The 21,599-nt window shown below is 39.5% G+C and overlaps 1 protein-coding gene across 1 annotated transcript in view; it reads left to right on the plus strand.

The window, feature by feature from the left end:
• The first annotated feature begins 4,919 nt into the window (after positions 1 to 4,919).
• dntt.L (DNA nucleotidylexotransferase L homeolog) overlaps positions 4,920 to 21,599 on the plus strand; it is a 178,559-nt gene continuing 161,879 nt past the window's right edge. Inside the window, 2 exon segments of the mRNA NM_001085782.1 lie at positions 4,920 to 5,122; positions 12,231 to 12,405. Coding sequence (NP_001079251.1) covers positions 4,920 to 5,122; positions 12,231 to 12,405 — 378 coding nt within the window.

Below are 21,599 nucleotides of genomic sequence, written 5' to 3' on the forward strand. Positions count from 1 at the left end.
ACTAAAATGTTCATGTAAGTGTATAAATGTACTGTAGGTATGTGTAAGTGCAGGTAAGTGTGTAAAAAAAAGTGCACTTACCGTTTTTGTAGCAGGAGGATCGCTGGAACCGAAGGACGACTCCTGGCAGCGTGTCTGCAGAGTTACTGCGCAGCAGGAAGTGACTGGGCGCGTGGTGCGACGAGGAGGAGGTAAGCCAGCAGCAGCAGCGCTTACATTGCGCTTCTGCTACTTTGAAGTCGGATCTGCGACAATCGCGTCGCAGATCCGACTTGACAGCCCCCCAGCCACGTTGCCCAGGGGGCTGTCTACCCTCCTGACTCTCTGCAGAGGCGGCAAAAGCCGCCGATGCAGAGAGAAGGGCTCAGCTGCAAAAGAACGTACGAGGTACGTTCTTGGCAGCCTGAGCCCTGAACCGCCAGCACGTACGCCGTACGTGCTTGGCGGTTAAAGGGTTAAAGGGCATGTAAAGGCAAAAAAATAAAATCCCATTTTTACTTTCTTTAATGAAAAAGAAACCTATCTCCAATAGACTTTAATTAAAAAATGTGTACCGTTTTTATAAGAAACCTGACTGTATGCAGTGAAATTCTCCCTTCATTTACTGCTGTGGATAGGAATTGTCAGATGGTCCCTAAAGCTGGCCATAGATGTTGAGATTTTTAAAAGATCCGATCCTCATCGTGAGACCACGATTTTCTCGGAACGATCGTACAAATTTTCTGACAGATGTCGGCCGAAAAATCGTAAGATGTACGATAGTTTGAATCCCACTAACCGCACGATAATTTCGAAGGATTGGTCGGGCTTCCCTAAAATCGGTCGTTCGGCAAGAAGAATCGTCGCTTCTATGGGGAGCTTAACTGCTGAGTAGGGAAACAATCATACTTATGAACAGCAGGGGGAGCCCCCGCCTTACTTCCCAGCCATGCAGAATTCAAGCAGCTTTGTTTATGATGATCCCTAAGCAGCCCAGACCACACTGAGCATGTGCACAGTCTTAGTCTTGCAAAGATGTATAACAAAGTTACAAGATGGTGACCCCCTATAGCCAACTTTGAAAGCATAAATTATTTGTTTGATTAGGCTTGTGGTGCAGTAAGTTCATGTTTATATTTAGTATACAAAATACAGCATTTCTAGCCTTATTCTATTTTAGACTTTACATGCCCTTTAAAGATCCCTTATATGGAAAAACTTTTCTGGATAACAGGTGCCATACCTGTAACATTTTCAAGGCAGGCTGTAGCTTTATGGGTCTTTAGCTGGGCCAAAACATTAATTAGAAGAGAGAAAGGCAACCAATAAGCAGAATATGGGATGGGTAAAATGTGTTAACTACCTATGCTTAGTAGTGATGGGCGAAAATATTCGCAAAACAGCAAAAATTTGTGAATCGCATTGAAGTCAATGCCTGCCGAATTTATACACCCATCACTAATGCTTAGGTCAGGGTCGGATTGGGACTTTTGGGCCCCCCACTACTGCTGCAAAGCCCCTCCAGGCCCCCTACAGTAACACTACATTCCGGAAGAGGTTTCAGACTGGTATAGTACAATGACATTAAAAAGAGAACAATCCCTTATATAAAAGCCCCGCTGCAACCCTTTTATAGCTGCTTTTGCTCATATTGACTGTTAGATGTGCCAGGTTGTTTTGCTAAGAATAGTATTATTTATTCTTATATATTCCATAACTTCACTGTGTTGCGAACATTGAAAACAGAGAATCCCACTCCAGTCGTACTCTATTATTCATTTAGATTATAAATCTGTCCCATGGAGACAGCTTCCAAAAGAACGAGGCAGAACTTCTAAATTATTTCTAAACATCAAGACACCACGGAGATCCTGCAGCAATAATGGGCATAATACTTAGCAACAAATATGGAGCAGACCTCAAATGGGGAGCCACAAAAATCCCTCAGGGGTCATAAATAAAAGAGAGACCATGCAATCTATGACAGTCAGGAGAAAGGGAATATCATCACGGAAATGAAGAGGAGCTCTTTATTTCATCGTTTGACAAGGACAACACGAAAAAAAAAAAAAAACAGGATCTCACCTTAGAAAATATCAGGCCTATCCATCTTGTACAAATATGACAAATTATCTATGTGCAGAAAAAGGTTGTAACCTAACTAGAAAGCAAGAGAACATCTTTTTAAAAAGGGCATAGACACGTTTTATTTTGATATTATTCAACATCACCGGAGGATATATTAGCAGGAGGTCTAGATTCAATCCTCACTATCCAATCGACTGAACTTCTTTAAAAAAAATTCTATTAAAAAATGTAATAATGTACAAAGGTTTTTCTACAGTGAAGCTTCCCAAAATCTTATTACTCGGATTGTGTTCTTCCAAAGAACTTCAGCTCTTCTGTTCTCCAATAAACATCTCTTAAATGGCTTGTTTATTCTCATGACTACACAGGGCCACCATTAGAAAGACACTATTTCCTCAGACATTCACTAGGGGCTGATTTATCAAAGGTTGATTTTTATCCCCTTTCAACTTCAAATGCAAATTGGGGTTTTCCTGCACAATTTTTACATTATAGTATCATCTTTTGTAACTTGTCTACTTTACAAGGTCTTCCAAAAATCCAAATCATCCACTCGATCCATATAAACTTTGCAGCAATTATTGCAAACACTAAGGGGCACATTTACTTAGCTTGAGTGAAGGAATAGAATAAAAAATACTTTGAATTTCGAATGTTTTTTTTGGCTACTTCGACCATTGAATTGGCTACTTTGACCTTCGATTCAAACTAAAAATCGTTTGACTATTCGACCGTTTGATACTTGAAGTACTGTCTCTTTAAAAAAAAACTTCGACCAACTACTTCGCCACCTAAAACCTACCGAGCATCAACGTTCGCCTATGGGGAAGGTCCCCATAGGCTTTCTAACAAACTTCTGATTAAAGGAAAATCGTTGGGATCGATGGATTAAAATCCTTCCAATCGTTCGATTCGAAGGATTTAATCATTCGATCGAACGATTTTTCCTACGATCGTTCGAACGAACGAATAGCGGTAAATCCTTCGACTTCGATATTCAAAGTCAAAGGATTTTACTTAGACGGTCGAATATCGAGGGTTAATTAACCCTCGATATTCGACCATTAGTAAATGTGCCCCCAATTATTTCTTATGTGACTTTTTTTCCAAGAAGGACTTATAGGGCCAGTCAACCCCAAAATAAAAAAGTGACTTTACTATACACATTTTCAGTGCTTTTAAAGTTATTTGTAAAAACAATTGGTTGGTCCCAGTGGTGTCTAATAAAAGGGCAGCCAAGTTCGAGAGTTTTACTTTGAAAGCAGCTAGTAAGTTGCAGGTAAAACTTAGTCCCTTTGTAAAATGTATAATGAAGCAATAGAATTCTTAATTAACCAGATGAAAATAGAGCGTAGGACTGGCCAGATATGGGATGACTTTAACGTGGTTGGCCAGCTTAAATATATTGCAATATATGGACAAACAATCCCTGTTTTGTTTAAAGGGTAAATAATATCCTTATTCTCCGTGTCATTTCTGTCACATGACTCACTGAAACTTGTGTATTATAATAAATAAAGTACCCCCTGTTGTAAAATATGAGGATATTAGAAGTTACCATGACCTGTATAAATGGTTGTGGAACTTCTGCATGACTTAGCCTCGTATTTTACAATAAGGAGTACATTATTCACTATATAATACACAAGACCCTTGACTATCCCTTATATCATTACAAATGATGCTTAGTGATGTCATCGGTTACAGTATAACTGGTATTTAGCGAAGGAATTTGTGTTGCGTACCTCACTGAAACTTGTGTATTATAATATTATGCCCCCCATTAATTATATATATATATATATATATATATATATATATATATATATATATATATATATATATATATATATATATATATACACTGTAATACTGTATATATAATGTATGTATATCTAGCTATCATCTGTCTGTCTGTCTGTCTGTCTGTCTATCATCTATCTATCTCTCTCTCTCTCTCTCTATCTATCTATCTATCCATCCATCTATCTATCCATCTATCTATCCATCTATCTATCCATCTATCTATCCATCTATCTATCCATCTATCTATCCATCCATCCATCTATCTATCTATCTATCTATCTATATCTATCTATATCTATCTATCTATCTATCTATCTATCTATCTATCTATCTATCTATCTATCTATCTATCTATCTATCTATCTATCTATCTATCCATCCATCCATCCATTCATCCATCTCAAAAATAATAAAACATATTTAATAAATATTTTATTAACAAAACATAGGTTTCTTAACATAACTAATATATTCATTGCAATTGACATATTCCCCTTTCTCCGCCTCAGGCCGATCTTGTGTGGTTCATATTTGCCCAAGGCAAATCATTTGTGAGCAGAAATACTTAATTCATAAGAAATGAAGAACAGGTGAGTTGAAAAGTCCCATACGTTAGGTGTCGGCAGGCATTTCCCAAGTCAGAATTCACGCGGCTACCTTGCTTTAGTTAAACATAATTAATTGAATAATTCATAGCAAGAACAACAGAAAGACGCCAGTGTCTTACAAAGCTACAGCATCAAAAAGAATTTAGAGGAATATTTGATATGTAAATTTAACCAGTAAAAAAACAACAAAGTATTGTTGCAATAAAAGTGCATCTGGCCACCTCTCTTCTTAACATCCTTCAGTCGTATGTTTCTGTGAAATGAGTTGCTTTCTGTTCAAAGCAGTTAATGTGCAGATGTACACTAAGTAGGGCTTCAGAAAACCACCAGTCAGATGATCGTGACATTGATGGGAGGGTGATATAAAAAAAAGGAGCATTGAAGGCACTGAAGGAAAGTTATGTTTGGCACAGTTAAGATCAGCATCAGGGTAGCACTATGAATCCACTGAGCCAATCCGCCCTGGTGCCGTTACGAAAAAAGGCAAAAATGGCACCTATATCACAATCATTCTGCCAACATAATGTCAAATTCAAAGAAATTGTCTTGTTTCTTGTGGAGAGGAAAATGGGGTCAAGCAGGAGAACGTTCTTAATGGAGCTAGCACGCAAAAGAGGTTTCCAAACTGAAATTGAATTAAGGTAGGGGATTCACCCATCGCATTTTCTCAGCATGCTTTTAATATTGCAAGCCTTTTCTAATTAGCATTTTCCAGTGACTTCACAGAAAGGAATCGACATGATACCCTGCTGCTTGCGTTCAGCACAGGGAACAGTTCATTACTGCAGATCTTCCTTCCCTAATTGTCAGTGAAAGACTCGCTGGAAGGTTTTACTGTGCAGAAGTTTGAAGCTAGTTCGTTTGCTTGTTAAAGGGGTGGTTCACCTTTAATTTCATGTTGTAGAATGGCTATTTCTAAACAATATTTCTATTGGTCTTCATTATTTATATTTGATAGGTTTTTACTCATTTGTCTTCTTCTTCTGACTCTTTCCAGCTTTCAAATGGGGGTAACTGACCCCATCTATAAAAACATATTCTCCGTAAGGCTACACATTTATTGTTATAGCTAATTTGTATTCCTCATCTTTCTATTCAGGCCCTATTCATATTTCAGTCACTTATTTAAATCAATGCATGGTTGCTAGGGTAATTTGGATCCTAACAACCAGATGCTGAAATTGCAAACTGGAGAGCTGCTGAATAAAAAGCTAAATAACTCAAAAGCCACAAATAATAAAAAATGAAAATTAATGACCACTCTCTACACCAGGGATCCCCAACCTTTAGAACACGTGAGCAACATTCAGAAGTAAAAGTAGTTGAGGAGCTACACTAGCATGAAAAATGTTCCTGAGGACCCAAATAAGGGCTGTGATAGGCCATTTACTAGCCCCTATGTGGATTGTCAACCTATATTGAGGCTCTGTTTGGCAGTGCACCTGGTTTTATGCAACTAAAACTTGCCTCCAATGGCCGAATTCAAAAATAAGCACCTGCATTGAAGCTACTGGGTGCAACATCCAAGGGATCGGAGAGCAACATGTTGCTCACGAGCTACTGGTTGGGGATCACTGATCTACACCATACTAAAAGTTAACTTAACTTAAAGGTGAACATATGTGCCAATTCATGGCTGCCAAAGCATCATCGTCTGCTAGCCTGCACCTCCTGTGGGGGAAACAATTTTTAGGTGATAGCTGCATAAAGGGCACCTATCTAGTTGCTAGGTTCTAATTCACCCTAGCAACCAGTAGTGTATGAAAGACAGACTGAAAGATGAATAGGAGAGAATGAATAGAAGGATAAGCAATTAATAATAACAATAACATAACAGTAAAATTGTAGAGAAACAGTTGCTGGAGTCACTGACCCCTATTAGCCAGATAGCATTTTAAACTGGAAGAATCCGAATTAAAAAGCAAACAATTTAAAAAAAAATGAAGACCAATTAAAAAGAATCTTAGAATAGGCCCAACAATTTCTAGTTGATGGCAGCATACCCTTCCCATTTGCACAGCAGGGTGGTGCACAATCTTTGGATATGCCTCACCAATGACTTGCTTGATGTTGGACTTTAGAATGAGTCAAGAAAGACTGAAATGTTAGTGTCAACTTCTTGTATATCATTGTGTTGCATTTTATATAGAAGCAAATATATTTCCGTTACTTGAGTTTCTTTTATATAAAGTATGCCAAAGGAAGCCCCCGTTTTTGTTTTTTTTTACTCTTGTTTCTTGTGCCAAGAAGCAGCGACAGCTGTACCGGTACCAACAGAACACTCTGCAAATCTATTGCTTCTCCCACCACAATAGTATGTTTGGATATGGCACAATTCCCAGGGTTACAATAAATGTGAATATTTTATATAAACTAAATAAACCACAGGAAGCAGCCGTTCCATCTCCAACTGATTTTCTTTGCACAGGAAAAATAATAACGGGCGGGTGTATCAAAAAGATGTAGCAAAGCTAGATCGTGCCGTTGAAGATAAACAGGAAATTTATACGTTCAGCATTACACACACATCTTATATCTTTAAAGGGGCATCCTTTATACAGTGGGGGATCTACAGTTGAACTGCAGCTGAACATGAGATCCAGTAATGATTGTTTATATAAAACACATGTATGCTCAACTGTAAAATAACAATTTTTTTTGTAACTGGCCGTTAAATATAAGCTTTACAATTAGACAGCACTAGGCAACAGAATTTCTTCTTAAAAACCCTTTATTAGAAGGGCTTTTCCCTCAAGCGCGACTAATCTCCCCGAAAAGCCTTCGGTAGGATGGCACTTGCAGCATTTCGTTTTCTGAAGTTGCCCAAATTTGCCTCGCGAGGAAACTTCGGGCAATTTTGGGAAATGCCACCCCGCTGACAATTTACATTCTGGCCGGCGAGAAGGTTTTCAGGGAGATTAGTCGGCTGAAGAAGAAGAGATTTGACGCTGGGTGACTAATCGCCCTGGAATCTTAGCGTGTGTCACCACCCTTAGATAATGGCAAAAACCATGAAAGGAATGTTTCAGGCCCAAATTGACCTTTTATCTTGTATGTGCTAAAGGATTCGGTTAAGCCTTCACATCTCCTTTCTTCCCTCTACCCGGGCCCTCCACTTCTTCTGGACCCCCTTCCTCTGAACTTGCCCTACCTTGGCCTCCAGACGCATGAAAATTAGTCATGGGCGAATTTGCACCGTTTCGCCGGAAAATTCGCAAATCGGCGCTGGCATGTAGTTTTTGACGCAAGCGCCTGTTTTTTTGATGCCGGCGCCCGTTTTTTTCGGATGCATTTTCGCCGGCGAATCGCACAAATTCGCCGCGAATTCGCGCCTGGCGAATAAATTCACCCATCACTAATGAACAGAAACAATTCCCTGCCGGGATGCCTACAATAAGTCTTATCACAGCTCTTGAGGGCCCCAAAGAGATGTGGGTGTGATAGTTATGCCACTGGTGTTCACTTATCACTAAGTAACCACTAGGGCCAATGTTCAAGGGAATGAGACAAGGTACTGTACAGCTCACCAGGTCTGTATGGGGTGGAAAAAGCCTGTGAATCATCCCTGCAGTTTCCTAGGGATCAAATGGAAATAACATGCTCAACACCAATACTAAACCAGCAGGCAAAGCCACTGGGCCTAGGATTCCTTCCTACCTAGGGAAAGGCAAAGGGAAGACTAGAAGAGAAAAAGAAAGGGATTAGAGAAGGAAAGTGTATTAAACAAGGGAAAACAATTGACGGTACAGAAGAATACTTGCCCAGACATCACTGGGACTGTCACATTGCTCCAAATTCCTTCCATTACTCCAGGTTTGTACAGACAACACAAGGGGCAGATTCACTAAGCTCTAGTGAAGGATTCGAATGAAAAATACTTCGAATTTCGAAGTATTTTTTTGGTACTTCGACCATCGAATTGGTTAAATTCGTTCGAATTCGAACGAAATCGAACGAATCGAACGAAAAATCGTTCGACTATTCGACCATTCGATAGTCGAAGTACTTGCCCTTTAAAAAAAACTTCGACCCCCTACTTCGGCAGGTAAAACCTACCGAAGTCAATGTTAGCCTATGGGGAAGGTCCCCATAGGTTTGCTAACCTTTTTTTGATCGAAGGATTTTCCTTCGATCGTTGGATTAAAATCCTTCGAATCGTTCGATTCGAAGGATTTAATCGTTCGATCGAACGAAAAATCCTTCGATCGATCGATCGAAGGATTAGCGCTAAATCCTTCGACTTCGATATTCGAAGTCGAAGGATTTCAATTCGAGGGTCGAATTTCGAAGTATTTTTAACTTCGAAATTCGACCCTTAGTGAATCTGCCCCAAAAAGGGCTCATTTACTAACATTCCAGAGCAAGAACACTAAGTGGTGCAAAATCACCCCAATGTGAAAGTCCATGAGATCTTGTTTCAATGAGATACGCAGGGCAGTTTCCCTTTAAGATGAACTTTTAATGTGATTTAGGCAGATTTATTCTGAGATAACTCACAGGTAGCCTTAATATTTTCATTCTTTGTTTTTTTTGAATTATTTAACTTTTTTGTTTTATGGCCTCCCGATTTGCAATTTAAACTAATAACTATTTGCCAGGGTCCCATATATTCCCCGATAAACAGCAGGACTTAAATATAAAGACACATAAAGGTAAGGGTCCTGTTATCCAGAATGCTGGGGACCAGATGTTTTCCAGATAACAGATCTTTCCATAATCTGGGTCTCATGTTCATGTATATCACATTAATTGAACCCAATATGCTGGTTTTCCCTCCAATAAGGATTAATTATATTTTAGTTGGGATCAAGTACAAGGTACTGGTTTATTATTACAGAGAAAAAGGAAATCATTTGTAAAAATCTTAATTATTTTGATAAAATTGGGTCTATGGGGGACGGCCTTCCCATAATTTGGAGCTTTCTGGATAATGGATTCTTTACCTGTATATCAACTACATTGAGGGGCCGATTCACGAAGGGTCGAATATCGAGGGTTAATTAACCCTCGATATTCGACTGGGAATTAAAATCCTTCGACTTCGAATATCGAAGTCGAAGGATTTTAGCGCAAATAGTTCGATCGAACGATCGAAGGAATAATCCTTCAATCGAACGATTAAATCCTTTGAATCGAACGATTCGAAGGATTTTAATCCAACGATCGAAGGATTATCCTTCGACCAAAAAAACTTAGGAAAGCCTATGGGGACCTTCCCCATAGGCTAACATTGACTTTGGTAGCTTTTAGATGGTGAACTAGGGGGTCGAAGTTTTTTCTTAAAGAGACAGTACTTCAACTATCGAATAGTCGAATAGTCGAACGATTTTTAGTTCGAATCCTTCGATTCGAAGTTGAAGTTGTAGTCGAAGGTCGAAGTAGCCCAAAAAACACATCGAAATTTGAGTTTTTTTACTTCGAATCCTTCACTCGAAGTTAGTGAATCGGCCCCTAAACATCTAGATTAAGGGTAATCCCAGCAATCTAAACTTCAGAGATCAGAATAGAAATCAGAACAGAATTTTTTAAGGTGAACTGCCCATTCAAGACAGTGTTCCTCCATGACCAAGTTCCTGTTACTCATTAACAAGACTTAAATAAATAGAAACAGTGGGAAAAAAAGAATCTAGTTGAATGTTGGAATCTTGGTCTCTGCCTAAAGTATAGATAGTTAATCTTTTACCAAACGGCACTTTATTAGTCTTTTTTACCCTTTTACCCTTGCCACATGGGCATCATTTATAAACACTGGGCAAATTTGCACCGGGGCAGTAACCTATCGCAACCAATCCGTGGGTAGCTTTTTTCAGCCAGCTGCAAGGAAAACAATGAAAGCAAACATCTGGTTGCTATGGGTAACTGCCCATGTGCGAATTTGCCCATTGTTTATAAATGAGCCCCTCTGCAGACGAACCAAGGGATCACAGTGTTAAGTAGATGAAATGATGATTTTTTTCTTTTCTTTTAAGTATGTGACAGCGAGACATTCTCAGGCAGCTGGTGAGAAGTGAAAGCCTTATTTGGATAAATCAAATCACCTAAATATTAATACGTTTCATACCATTTTTATGAACTCATTAAGATGAAATGGAAGGCGCAGGCTTTCTTCTTGTCAGCCCGTTCAATTTCCCCTGTATAAATGGAAGAGAAGAAGCAGATCATTTTTACAAAAACACCAATAATAATAAAAAAATCCATGTAAAAACCTTGGCCCCAGGTAATTTCATGCAGAAAATCATCATAAAAACGAAAACTACAGATCTTTTCTAATAAAAGCGGACGGCTTATAGACTGAAAGCAATTTCTTCTTTTTGTTCTGTCTTTTAATTATTTAGCTTTTTGTTCCTTTTTTGGCTTTCTGTACTGAGCTCACCCAGGTATTGTGTATATATAATATATAAGATGAAATAATGCAAAGTTCTGCCTATAGGCATCAGAATAGGGATTCTAAAGAAGGCAGCATGATGAGCAGCATGAGCTAATATGCTGTAAGGCCTTTACAAAGATGTCATTTAGTTGCATAGAAAATCAGTCCTAATTTGGATGTATATTTAGGGGGTTATTTATTAAATTCAAATTTTTAGAGGAAAAAAAAAACTTGAATTTTGCAAGATTTATTATACCCTGATGCTGCAAAAAGCCTGAATCCGCCATCTCAGCCCTGTCGAGGTCTTATATAAGTTAATGGGAGAGGCACTTTTCTTAATTTGAAGTTTTCGTGGTCTGGGTTTAACCCGAAAATCCAACTTTTTCAGGGTTTTCAGGCAAAATTTGGTAAAAAGCCCGAAAAAAATTCAATCTCAATTTAGTTTTCCCGTGATCCGATTTAATCAAGTTTTTTTTATTAATAAGCTAAAAGCGGGCATGAGAGTTTGGTTGTGGGTTTTTTAAAAAAAAAAATGTGAGATAAATTTGGATTTTAGTAAATAACCCCCTTAAACATGATATCAAAGCAATAGTTATATTTTTATGTTATGAAAAAAACTTGAATTTTGCAAGATTTATTATACCCTGATGCTGCAAAAAGCCAGAATCCGCCATCTCAGCCCTGTCGAGGTCTTATATAAGTTAATGGCAGAGGCACTTTTCTTAATTTGAAGTTTTCGTGGTCTTGGTTTAGCCCGAAAAGCCGACTTTTTCAGGGTTTTCAGGCAAAATTTGGTAAAAAGCTCGGAAAAAAATTTGAGTTCAATTTAGCTCAATTTTATCGAGTTTTCCCGTGATCCGATTAAATCAAGTTTTTTTTATTAATAAATAAGCTAAAAGCAGGCATGGGAGTTTGGTTGTGGGTTTTTTTTTTTTTTTAAAAAATATGAGATAAATTTGGATTTTAGTAAATAACCCCCTTAAACATGATATCAAAGCAATAGTTATATTTTTATGTCTATTTAATTTTCTGTAGCTACAAGAAACTGATGCAATCTGCCATTGCTTTGCACTTTGCCTTCCTGCCTATATGAATTGCTGCAAGCCTTTTGTTTTGGGGCACGGGGAACTGCGGCTGATTCCATGAGTACAGAGTTGTCAGTGTTCAGCAGCACTGTATTCATGAGGGGTGGGAAGCAGTGGTAACTAGATGTTGACTAGAGTCAACAGCACATTGAAAAGAGCTAAATATGGTTATATATGAGGCAATATTTTACAGATATTAAGCTTTAAAACAGCAGCCTATATTTCATTACATAGTTCACAAAAAAATTAAAGGTAATACTGATGTTCTCTTTGCCAATAATATATATTTCTTTGCAGTGACTCCGTCACACATATCGTAGCTGAGAACAATTCTGGTGCAGAAGTTTTGGAGTGGCTGCAATCTAAAAAGCTGGGCTTCACAGTCAAAACTCACATATTGGATATCTCTTGGTTCACGGAGTGCATGGAAGCAGGGCGCCCTGTTGAAATCCAAAACAGACACTTGCTTCCGGTAAGATATTAATGTGTACTGTATTTAGTAATAAACATTATTCTGCTACTATTTTACTCATTCAAAAGGTGAAGTTACCAACATATAGCATTACCTGGTGCAGAGCAAAATAACTAGTCACTGTTGGGTCAATGCACCAGCAAGATTTTTACTGATCTGGACACACTCAATTTTCTGCAGTTAAAGAGCTTACCCCTTTCATTATATCACCAACAGTATCAATGCACCCCTTCAGCCTTCTCTGATTACACACTACACACTGAGCCCTGGAATTACCATTAGTCTGGACCTGCCGGTAATTCCAGGGGTCCAGGGTTATATTCAGCCACATATAAGTGTGGTAGGCCCGTTGGTGCCCCACAAACTTGGACTAATGAATCGGCATCTAGCATTTACCCATGGATGCCATCTTAAGTCTTCCAAGCCGACATTAGAAAGAAATGGGGGAGTAATTTATCTGTATCTGAGTTAACAATTGAAATGATTCATTGGAATGGGGAGAATAATTCACTGGGGATGCAAGGATGCATTGAGGAGGCAGGGCATACTGCTCTATAACTTGATACATTTTTGTGAAAAACTGTTTTGACAGTCAGGGAAGTTTTGATGAATTGGAAAAATATCCAATTGCTGGGAATAGTTCATTGTTCCCTACTTCAATATAAGGCAGCGCTAAGGCCATAGGGTTCATATAAGGTCTCTGCTCTCCAAAACATGGTGCAAAAACCTGAGGCAATTAGTCAGAGCCGGTGGAAGGCAGAAGATTGCTCCAGTTATTTGCACTTTGCAGCCAGCCTTCCTTATTGTAAATGACCCCTTAACATGAGTGAAATAATTTACTTTGGTTATCAGCTAGACTTGGGGGCAGATTTATCAAGGGTCGAAGTGAAAATTAGAATTTTAGAGTTTTTTTATGGCCAACTAGGGAGATCCCATAAACTCTTTATCGAGAAAGCTCCGAATTATGAAAGGGCCACTCCACTTTATCCAAATAATGAATTATTCTGTTACTTTGGGTAGATGGAAAAAGTCTCTTTTAAGAGCTGCGTATGAGACAGTACACCAGATGGAGCTATTGCTCTCAAGCTCACAGCAACCAGTCTTATTCCTCGGGATTTTGTAGCTGCTTTTCTTACTCACAGCAAAACCGCTGCAGGAAAAGTATTCTAAATATTTTAATGCAAATCATGATTCCCATTAAAAAACCACAAAGCCACTGTTTGCTGCATGGCATGCTCGGGGGGGACCCTTTGAGAACCCAAGGGAAAAGAGAGCTCACAGTCTGAAAAAAACAACCATTATATTAGTTTTTCTTTTTATAATATAGTTTGATTAAACAGTTCACCTTTAGGTACAAAATATCAAGGGTGCACGCCATTGTAGCCATTTAATATATCCCATTTCAATTCTTTTTCAATAAATGCCTGATTGTTAGACTTAGAGTGCTTACAGGAATCTGGTGCCATGTGGGGCTTTGGAGAGCAGAAAGGATTCAGTATTATGTTGCAATGCAAATTAACATTGGATCTTCATTTCCCTAAAACAGCAGGTCTTATTAATATGCTAATAAGGTCAGTTGTACCACGCAGAGATGACACTCTCGAACTGGAGGTTTTACTTTATAACTTGGCCCTTGTCTTACATTCCGGCACATTATAGATATTCAACTTAACTCATTCGCAGGCAAGAGGAAAGAGCAGCATAGCGTTGTCTTACATGCTTGTTTTAAATTGCTTTGGGAAGAATGCTACAGTGGTCTTACATGGGAAAGCCTCGGCCCAAGTTGGGAACCTAAGTGTTGGGCCGAATATAAATTATTAGACCATTAATCCCAACATAGTAAGTTAGGTTGAAAAAAGACCATCAAGTTCAACCTTTTAAAGGAGAAGGAAAGTGTTTTTGCACTTGGGGTTGCCAAATGTTAGGCACCCCCAAGTGAATGTATTTACTTACCTGAAACCCCGGGCCAGTGCTCCTATCAGCAGAAAACTGTCTTACTCTATCTTCGTGTGGCTGCGCATGTGCAGTAGAGCAAAAATCCAAACTTTAACTAAAAAGTCGACTATTTTATCTACTGCACATGTGTCTGCCCCAGGAAATTTGAAGAAAGAAGAAGCCAGAAGAGGATCGCTCCTTGGTGCTCACTGGTATAACCCTGGACTGGTGCAGTTTTCTGCTGATAGGAGCACCGGCCTAGGGTTTCAGGTAAGTCAATACAATCACTTGGGGTGACTAACATTTGGCACCCCCAAGTGCAAAAAAACTTTCCTTCTCCTTTAAGTCTGTATACTGCATAACCTGCCTAACTGCTAGTTGATCCAGAGGTAGGCAAAAAAAAACCTTCCAAAGCCACTCCCATTTGCCTCAGAGGAGGAAAAAGTATTTTCCTGACTTCAAGATGGCAATCGGAATAGTACCTGGATCAACTTGTACTATGAGCATCTTCCATAACCCTGTATTCCCTCACTTGCCAAAAAGCCATTTAACCCCTTCTTAAAGCTATCTAATGTATCAGCCTGTACCACTGATTCAGGGAGAGAATTCCACATCTTCACAACTCTCATTTATCCAGAACCTCCTTACCTTTTACCAGCTTAGTTGCCTTTCTCTGGACCCTCTCTAATACAATAATGTCCTGTTTGAGCACTGGAGACAAAAACTGTACAGCATATTCTAGATGGGGCCTTACCAGCGCTCTGTACAGTGGAAGGATAACCCCCTTCTCCTGTGAATATATGCCCCTTTTAATACATAAGTATTAAGTGGGCACTAAGTTTGCCCAGAAGCAATAAAACATAGCAACCAATCTCCTTTTAAACAGGTGACCTGTAAATACTTCTTGCGTATTTATTGGTATGGGTTACAGCATCTGGTCAAACCTAGTGTTATTACACCTAGATTATTACATATCCCCATTGGCCCTTGGCCAACAATTAGTTGACATAAGGGTCTGTGGTGGTCAAAAAAACCTCTGATATGTCTTAATTACTACAAGGTCATCCCTGGTTTGGTCAATCCTACATTCACTTGTATCTGCTCCATTAACAATTCAAGTATTTGAATTTTTAATGGCGCAGATAAAAGTGAATGTAAGATCCATACAGTATATTTTTGAAGATTCTCATTCATCCAGGTCATGGTATATCTGTAGAAAAAAGTCAAATCAACTAGACTTGCTGTTTTTTTTTTCTTGGAGAAGTTTCTCCAGTCATCCAACTGGCTTTCTCAATTCAAAATAACTTGTAGAGTGCATTGTGTGTGTGGCAAGAATACAGACAGTAAGGAACTATTTGGTCACCTGGGGATGGAAGGGGTCATAATGCTCATGGAGGGGTGGAGTTGGTGCCAGTGTTATTAACAAGGAAGATGGATAACAGTGAAATAAATTGTAGTACGGGTATGGGATCCATTATCTGGAAACCTGTTATCCAGAAAGCTCCAAATTATGGGATGGCCATTTTCCATAGACTCCAATTTAATCAAATAATTCACAATTTTTCCATTTTCTCTGCAGTAATAAAACTGCACCCTGTATTGATCTCTACTAATACAGTATATAATCAATCCTTATTGAAGGCAAAACCAGTTGGGTTTATTTAATCTTTCAATTATTTTTAGTAGACTTGATGTATGGAGATCCAACTTGTGGAAAGACCCCTTATCCAGAACACAGCACTATCTGAGAATTCTGGATAACAGGTCCCAAACCTGTGTTTTTTCAGAATGGTGGCAACCTCAAGCAAGGGAGATGGGGGGGGTAAAATAAAAGTCAAAATGTACTATTTCAAAGCAAAGTGCAAGGGGCATCCAGAATGTCATCCTAGAATTATGCAAAAACAGCACCACTTTACTGTGTATCCATCAATGCCTTTACTTGCCAACACTGGATACACAGAGGAAGGAGGCGTGTGGGTTTCACCTTGCTCTGGTTATTTAAACTGGTGCAAGGTGCAGAGGGTAGATTTGCACTGACCAGGGCTGTGAATTGCAATGTATTTTCTCATAGCCTGTAGAGGAATGTGGATACATAGAATGTACAATGTGTGCCAGGTCCTTGACAGCTTACGAAGTTTATTCTGTGTATCTATTGCAGACAAAGCATTTAAGAAAACAGGGTGACTGTGTCTATTTCTCAAGGGTAGTGTTGTTATGGCTCTTCTGATATACCTTGATATTAACCCTTGCCTTAATCTAAGGCATAGTTGCAGTGCAAGCACATTCTTCTATGTCAGACTGTACATTGGTAAGATCCCAGTAGCCAAAGCAGAAAGAAGTAGAGCTAAAAATACTAAAAATTCAGATGCTTTGAATTTGTTTTGAAAACAAAGTCATTCTAAAGATACTTGATGTACCCCATACAACCCCTTGAAATGAACTTCCAGCTCCCAGCAAGATGCCTGCCTATCATACTCACAACCAAGTCATGCAAGGAGGCTTTGAAGATGGCAGATAACTTTAAAATGTGAGGGGGGGAAAGGGAGGGGGAGAGAGGAGCAAACTGAGCATGCTCAAGCCCAAGCCCTGGAGGTTTAAGCTGAAAGAAGGAAGTCTGATACAGAAGCCCATGAGTACACAATAGAAGGAAAGAAATGCAGTGTTTCTTTTGACAGAGGACTCAGAGCAGCATTACTTTGAGGGTTTACTAATGTATTTATTTAGACCTTTCTGATAAAGCTTACTTACTTTTAGCCTTTCATTCTCCTTTAATAATAATTCCCAATTGTTCTTAGACACAGATTGTGTGTTATGGAAATTATATAATTGCTAAAGCAATGGCTATGGATAACATGTTCTTAAATGTGGTGCAGCATTGTTTCAAAAACCAAAAGTCTGTCCTTTTATGAGGTTCACCCACTATACTAAGATAGGTCTTCTTTACTGAAGTCATTACACTAGAGATCGATCTACTTGGGTGTAGGAGCAGATCTCTCCTACCATTACTCACAATAGGGTTAAAGAACACTGAATTACAAATGGAACCGTTGGTGCAGTAGTTCCAGAAAATACTGTATCTGAATTTTCAGCAGGACATCTTCACTAGGGAACAAAAAGGAATGTCCTTATAGATACTTTGAGAAGGATCAGGGTTAGCCAACATTTTACTGAGTGGGAACTGCAATGCTTTGAGTTATTATTCCACTGTAGATGAGAAACAGTAGATCTCTGATTAAATTAAGAGTATCTACTGGTGGGCTCTGCCCTTTAGATATACTGAAGTTGTTAAAAATAGGAGGCATGAGCCAGCAGGGGATAGAATATTCCTAGATGCACTAGACACTATAAAGCAGGGCTCGAATGACTGAAGAGAAAGCATAGATGTAGTAAGGATCACAGCTAGTTACCAGTCTGCCAAGTAAGGCATGTCCTTTAATCAGTCTCTCTCTATACGTAGTACAGGTACTATCCGCAAACCTGTTATCCGGAAAACTCTGAATTACAGGAAGGCCTTCTCCCATAGATGCCATTTTAATGAAATAGTTCACATTTAAAAAAAATATTTTCTTTTTCTCTGTAATAAAAGGAAAACAGTAGCTTGTACTTTATCCTAACTAAGACATAATTAATCTTTATCGGAGGCAAAACATCATATTGTGTTCAATTAATACTTAAATATTTTTTTAGCAGACAAGGTCTAGTGTTCCAAATTACAGAAAGATCCCATATTCGGAAATCCCCAGGTCCCGAGCAGGTCCCTGTATAAGAGCAAGGGATTAATGTATGATGCACAGCATAGGTAGCAGTTTTTTATTTCCCTTGATTCTAGGGTTGCCACCTTTTTTTTCTAAATTAACTCTGGGTGGGGGGCGGGTGACATGATGATGATGTTGTTGGCAGGTGATGATGGGGGCAGGGCTGATGACGTGGCGATCAACAATTGGCTGATCGCCATGACATTGACTGCAATGGCCTGTCAAAATTTCCTAATTTGGAAATCCGGGGAGGCAGTTTTCACCCAACAGCCCTTTCAAAAAGTAATTAAAGAGGTAATTTACAAATTGCAGGGCAGGCTGTAAAAGACAAAAAATGGACTCAAATTACTGTGTTTGCACTTTGTGCTCTGTCCTGTGCTTTTTGGAATTGCTGTAGGTCTCTGGGCTCCAAAATGGAGTTCAGCAGCATTGCATCCATGTCATCTACACGTATCTAACTTGTGCGTCATTCAGAGACACAGGTAAGGATAGTCAAGGAAGGCTAAGCTATATCAAAACTAGCTGACAAAATAGAATTATGAGAAAGTAATTAAAAAATGAAAAACATAGAAAAATCTTTACTGATTGTGTTTTTTTCTCCTCAAGTTGTAAGTCCCGGTCCTGCCACAAGGGGATTCGCTAGGCTAATTGCCTACGCTTGGAGGAAGAAGTTTGAACCTTCCTTCAGCCTAGCCAATCCCCTAGTGGCAGGACCGGGACTTACAACTTGAAAATTCTTGGGGTACATATATCAAAGAGTGAAGTTAGAGATTGCCACAGTCCTCTAGATTGAAATTCCGCCACTCTCTATTCATTTCTATGTTATTTTTAAAAGAGTATTTATCAATGGGTAAAAGTTTATCCTTTGATAAATACAGCTTTCAAAATCCCACAATTAAATGGAAAGTGGTGGAATTTAACTCTAGCAGACTGTGGCGATTTCTAACTTCACTCTTTGATAAATATACCCCTTGGAAGGGAAAAAAGTCTCATTCCGTGCCTGCTGCCATTAATAGTTTACAGTAAGAGAACAGAAATATGGAGGTGGCCACCAACATGCCAGGTTAGTAGACAAAATATACAAGACACCTGAAAGTGATAGAAGGGGAGATAGATTGGGTTAATGAGTTAACTTCCCCAAATGGCAAATTCGCCTCTCCTGTTCCTTAAAGGGCATGTAAAGTCTAAAATAGGATAAGGCTAGAAATGCTGTATTTTGTATACTAAATGTAAACATGAACTTACTGCCCCACAAGCCTAATCAAACAAATAATTTATGCTTTCAAAGTTGGCTACAGGGGGTCACCATCTTGTAACTTTGTTAAATATCTTTGCAAGAATAAGACTGTGCACATGCTCAGTGTGGTCTGGGCTGCTTAGGGATCGTCATAAACAAAGCTGCTTGAGTTCCGCATGGCTGGGAAGTAAGGCGGGGGCTCCCCCTGCTGTTCATAAGTATGATTGTTTCCCTGCTCAGCAGTTAGGGACCATCTGACAATTCCTATCCACAGCAGTAAAGGGAAGGGAGAATTTCACTGCATACAGTCAGGTTTCTTTTAAAAATGGTACACATTTTTTAATAAAAGTATAGCGGAGATAGGTTTCTTTTTCATTAAAGAAAAGTAAAAATTGGATTTTATTTTTTTGCCTTTACTTGCCCTTTAATCAATGTCTCTTATTTCCCGCAGTTCCAACAGCCTTTCACTGCTTATTATGTGTCTGTGGTGCCACAACACAATATCTCTCAGACTGTCTCTTACTATATCTATCTAGACAACCTGGACCAAATAGATAGATGCTGGCCGCGCACATGCGCAAACTCCCGCTCTCATGGGCAGGTGCATGCGCGTATCACCGCACGTGGAAGCACAAATACACGGCCAAATAAAAGAGGTTGTTGGACAGAGGGGACCAGACATGGAGTAGGCGACAGAGATGGTACTTGCCTGGCGCCCCCTAGCTTTTTGCGCTCACAGGCCTACTCTGCCTTCCCCTAGTTCCGGCCCTGCCCTCATTGTGCACTGGATACTACCCCCTTCCACTTCAGCTACTTCCAGGATTCACCTTGCAACCCCAAGCTGGTGTTCAACTACACCTCTCAGGCAAAGCGTTTAGCGGGTTTTGTCTGAAAATAATAGAAGCATAATAGTTAAAAAGTTAACAGTCATCCCATGTTTAGTCCTTGCAAGGTAAATGATTAGATTCCCATTTTTCCTTTTGTTCTCAGGGTTTTCAAAGCAGCAGTCTATTATGCCACTAGTCAGAGGCAAAGAAATTCAGCCAGCACAGTAATTGCTCTTTCTTCAATGCCATGATTTGTGTTTGTGGGATGTAAGCAGAGAGGTAAGATCAAAATGTCCTGGCAAATAAGGGGTTAAGTATCTTCCCAAACACAAAAATCACCGCACCCATGGGGTTAGGATGTGCCAGTGGGTACATATCTGGACTGGCAGCTACCTTAATCCCCCTCTACCCCTGCCATGGAGGCCCCACCCCTTTGTGAACCCCTCCCTTGATGTGTTGGCTCACTTATCTATGAAACCTTGTGCTGCAAACTTATCCCCCCATCCTGAACAGGCAGTGCAGCCAACGAAAGCTGGTGCCCACCAGATTTCATACCTCCCAACTGTCCTGTTTTTAGAGGGACAGTCCCTATTTTGACAGCTCAACCCGCAGTCCCTCATTTGTACTGGAAAGTCCCATTTTTCTCTGCACTGAACAGCCAGAAAAAGAAACAACGTTTCTAACTTAATTGGCCTTTGGCAGAGAGCCCAGAACAGTCAGAGCAGCAGATAAGATACTTTTGTAACAATTTCGAGATAAGCAAATAAGTAATGGTAACAATATAAGATAACAGGTCTCTTGGGAAAAGTTAGACTCAAAGCTTAAAGGGCAATTCACCTTCATTAGCAAAACTGTGATAACTAAAAAAAAACAACACAGAAATATTTTCAAACTTTCATAACCTGTCAAATTTTGTAAAATGAACATGGTGATTAGGGGATGTGGCCACAAAAATGGGCGTGGTCAAAAAATTGCCGTGCTATTTTTTGTCCCTCTTTTCCCCCCAAAATGTTGGGAGGTATGCTGATTGTCTACCGGTGTCCCTCCAGGCCAGTCCAACCTTGTGAGTGACGGCTGCCCTATGGCAGGTGGTAAGGACATAGCTGCCTTGAAACTAGGGATGCACCGAATCCAGGATTCGGTTCGGGATTCGGCCAGGATTCAGCCTTTTTCAGCAGGATTCGGCCGAATCCTTCTGTCCGGCCGAACCGAATCCTAATTTGCATATGCAAATTAGGGACGGAGAGGGAAATCGCGTGACTTTTTGTCACAAAACAAGGAAGTAACGTTTTTTCCCCCTGCCCACCCCTAATTTGCATATGCAAATAAGGATTCGGTTCGGAATTCGGCCGAATCCTTCGTGAAGGATTCAGGGTTTCGGCCGAATCCAAAATAGTGGAATTGGTGCATCCCTACTTGAAACTGACAGTTTTGCATTCT

The sequence above is a fragment of the Xenopus laevis genome, chromosome 7L (assembly GCF_017654675.1).
Source record: "Xenopus laevis strain J_2021 chromosome 7L, Xenopus_laevis_v10.1, whole genome shotgun sequence".
NCBI classification, from domain to species: domain Eukaryota; kingdom Metazoa; phylum Chordata; class Amphibia; order Anura; family Pipidae; genus Xenopus; species Xenopus laevis.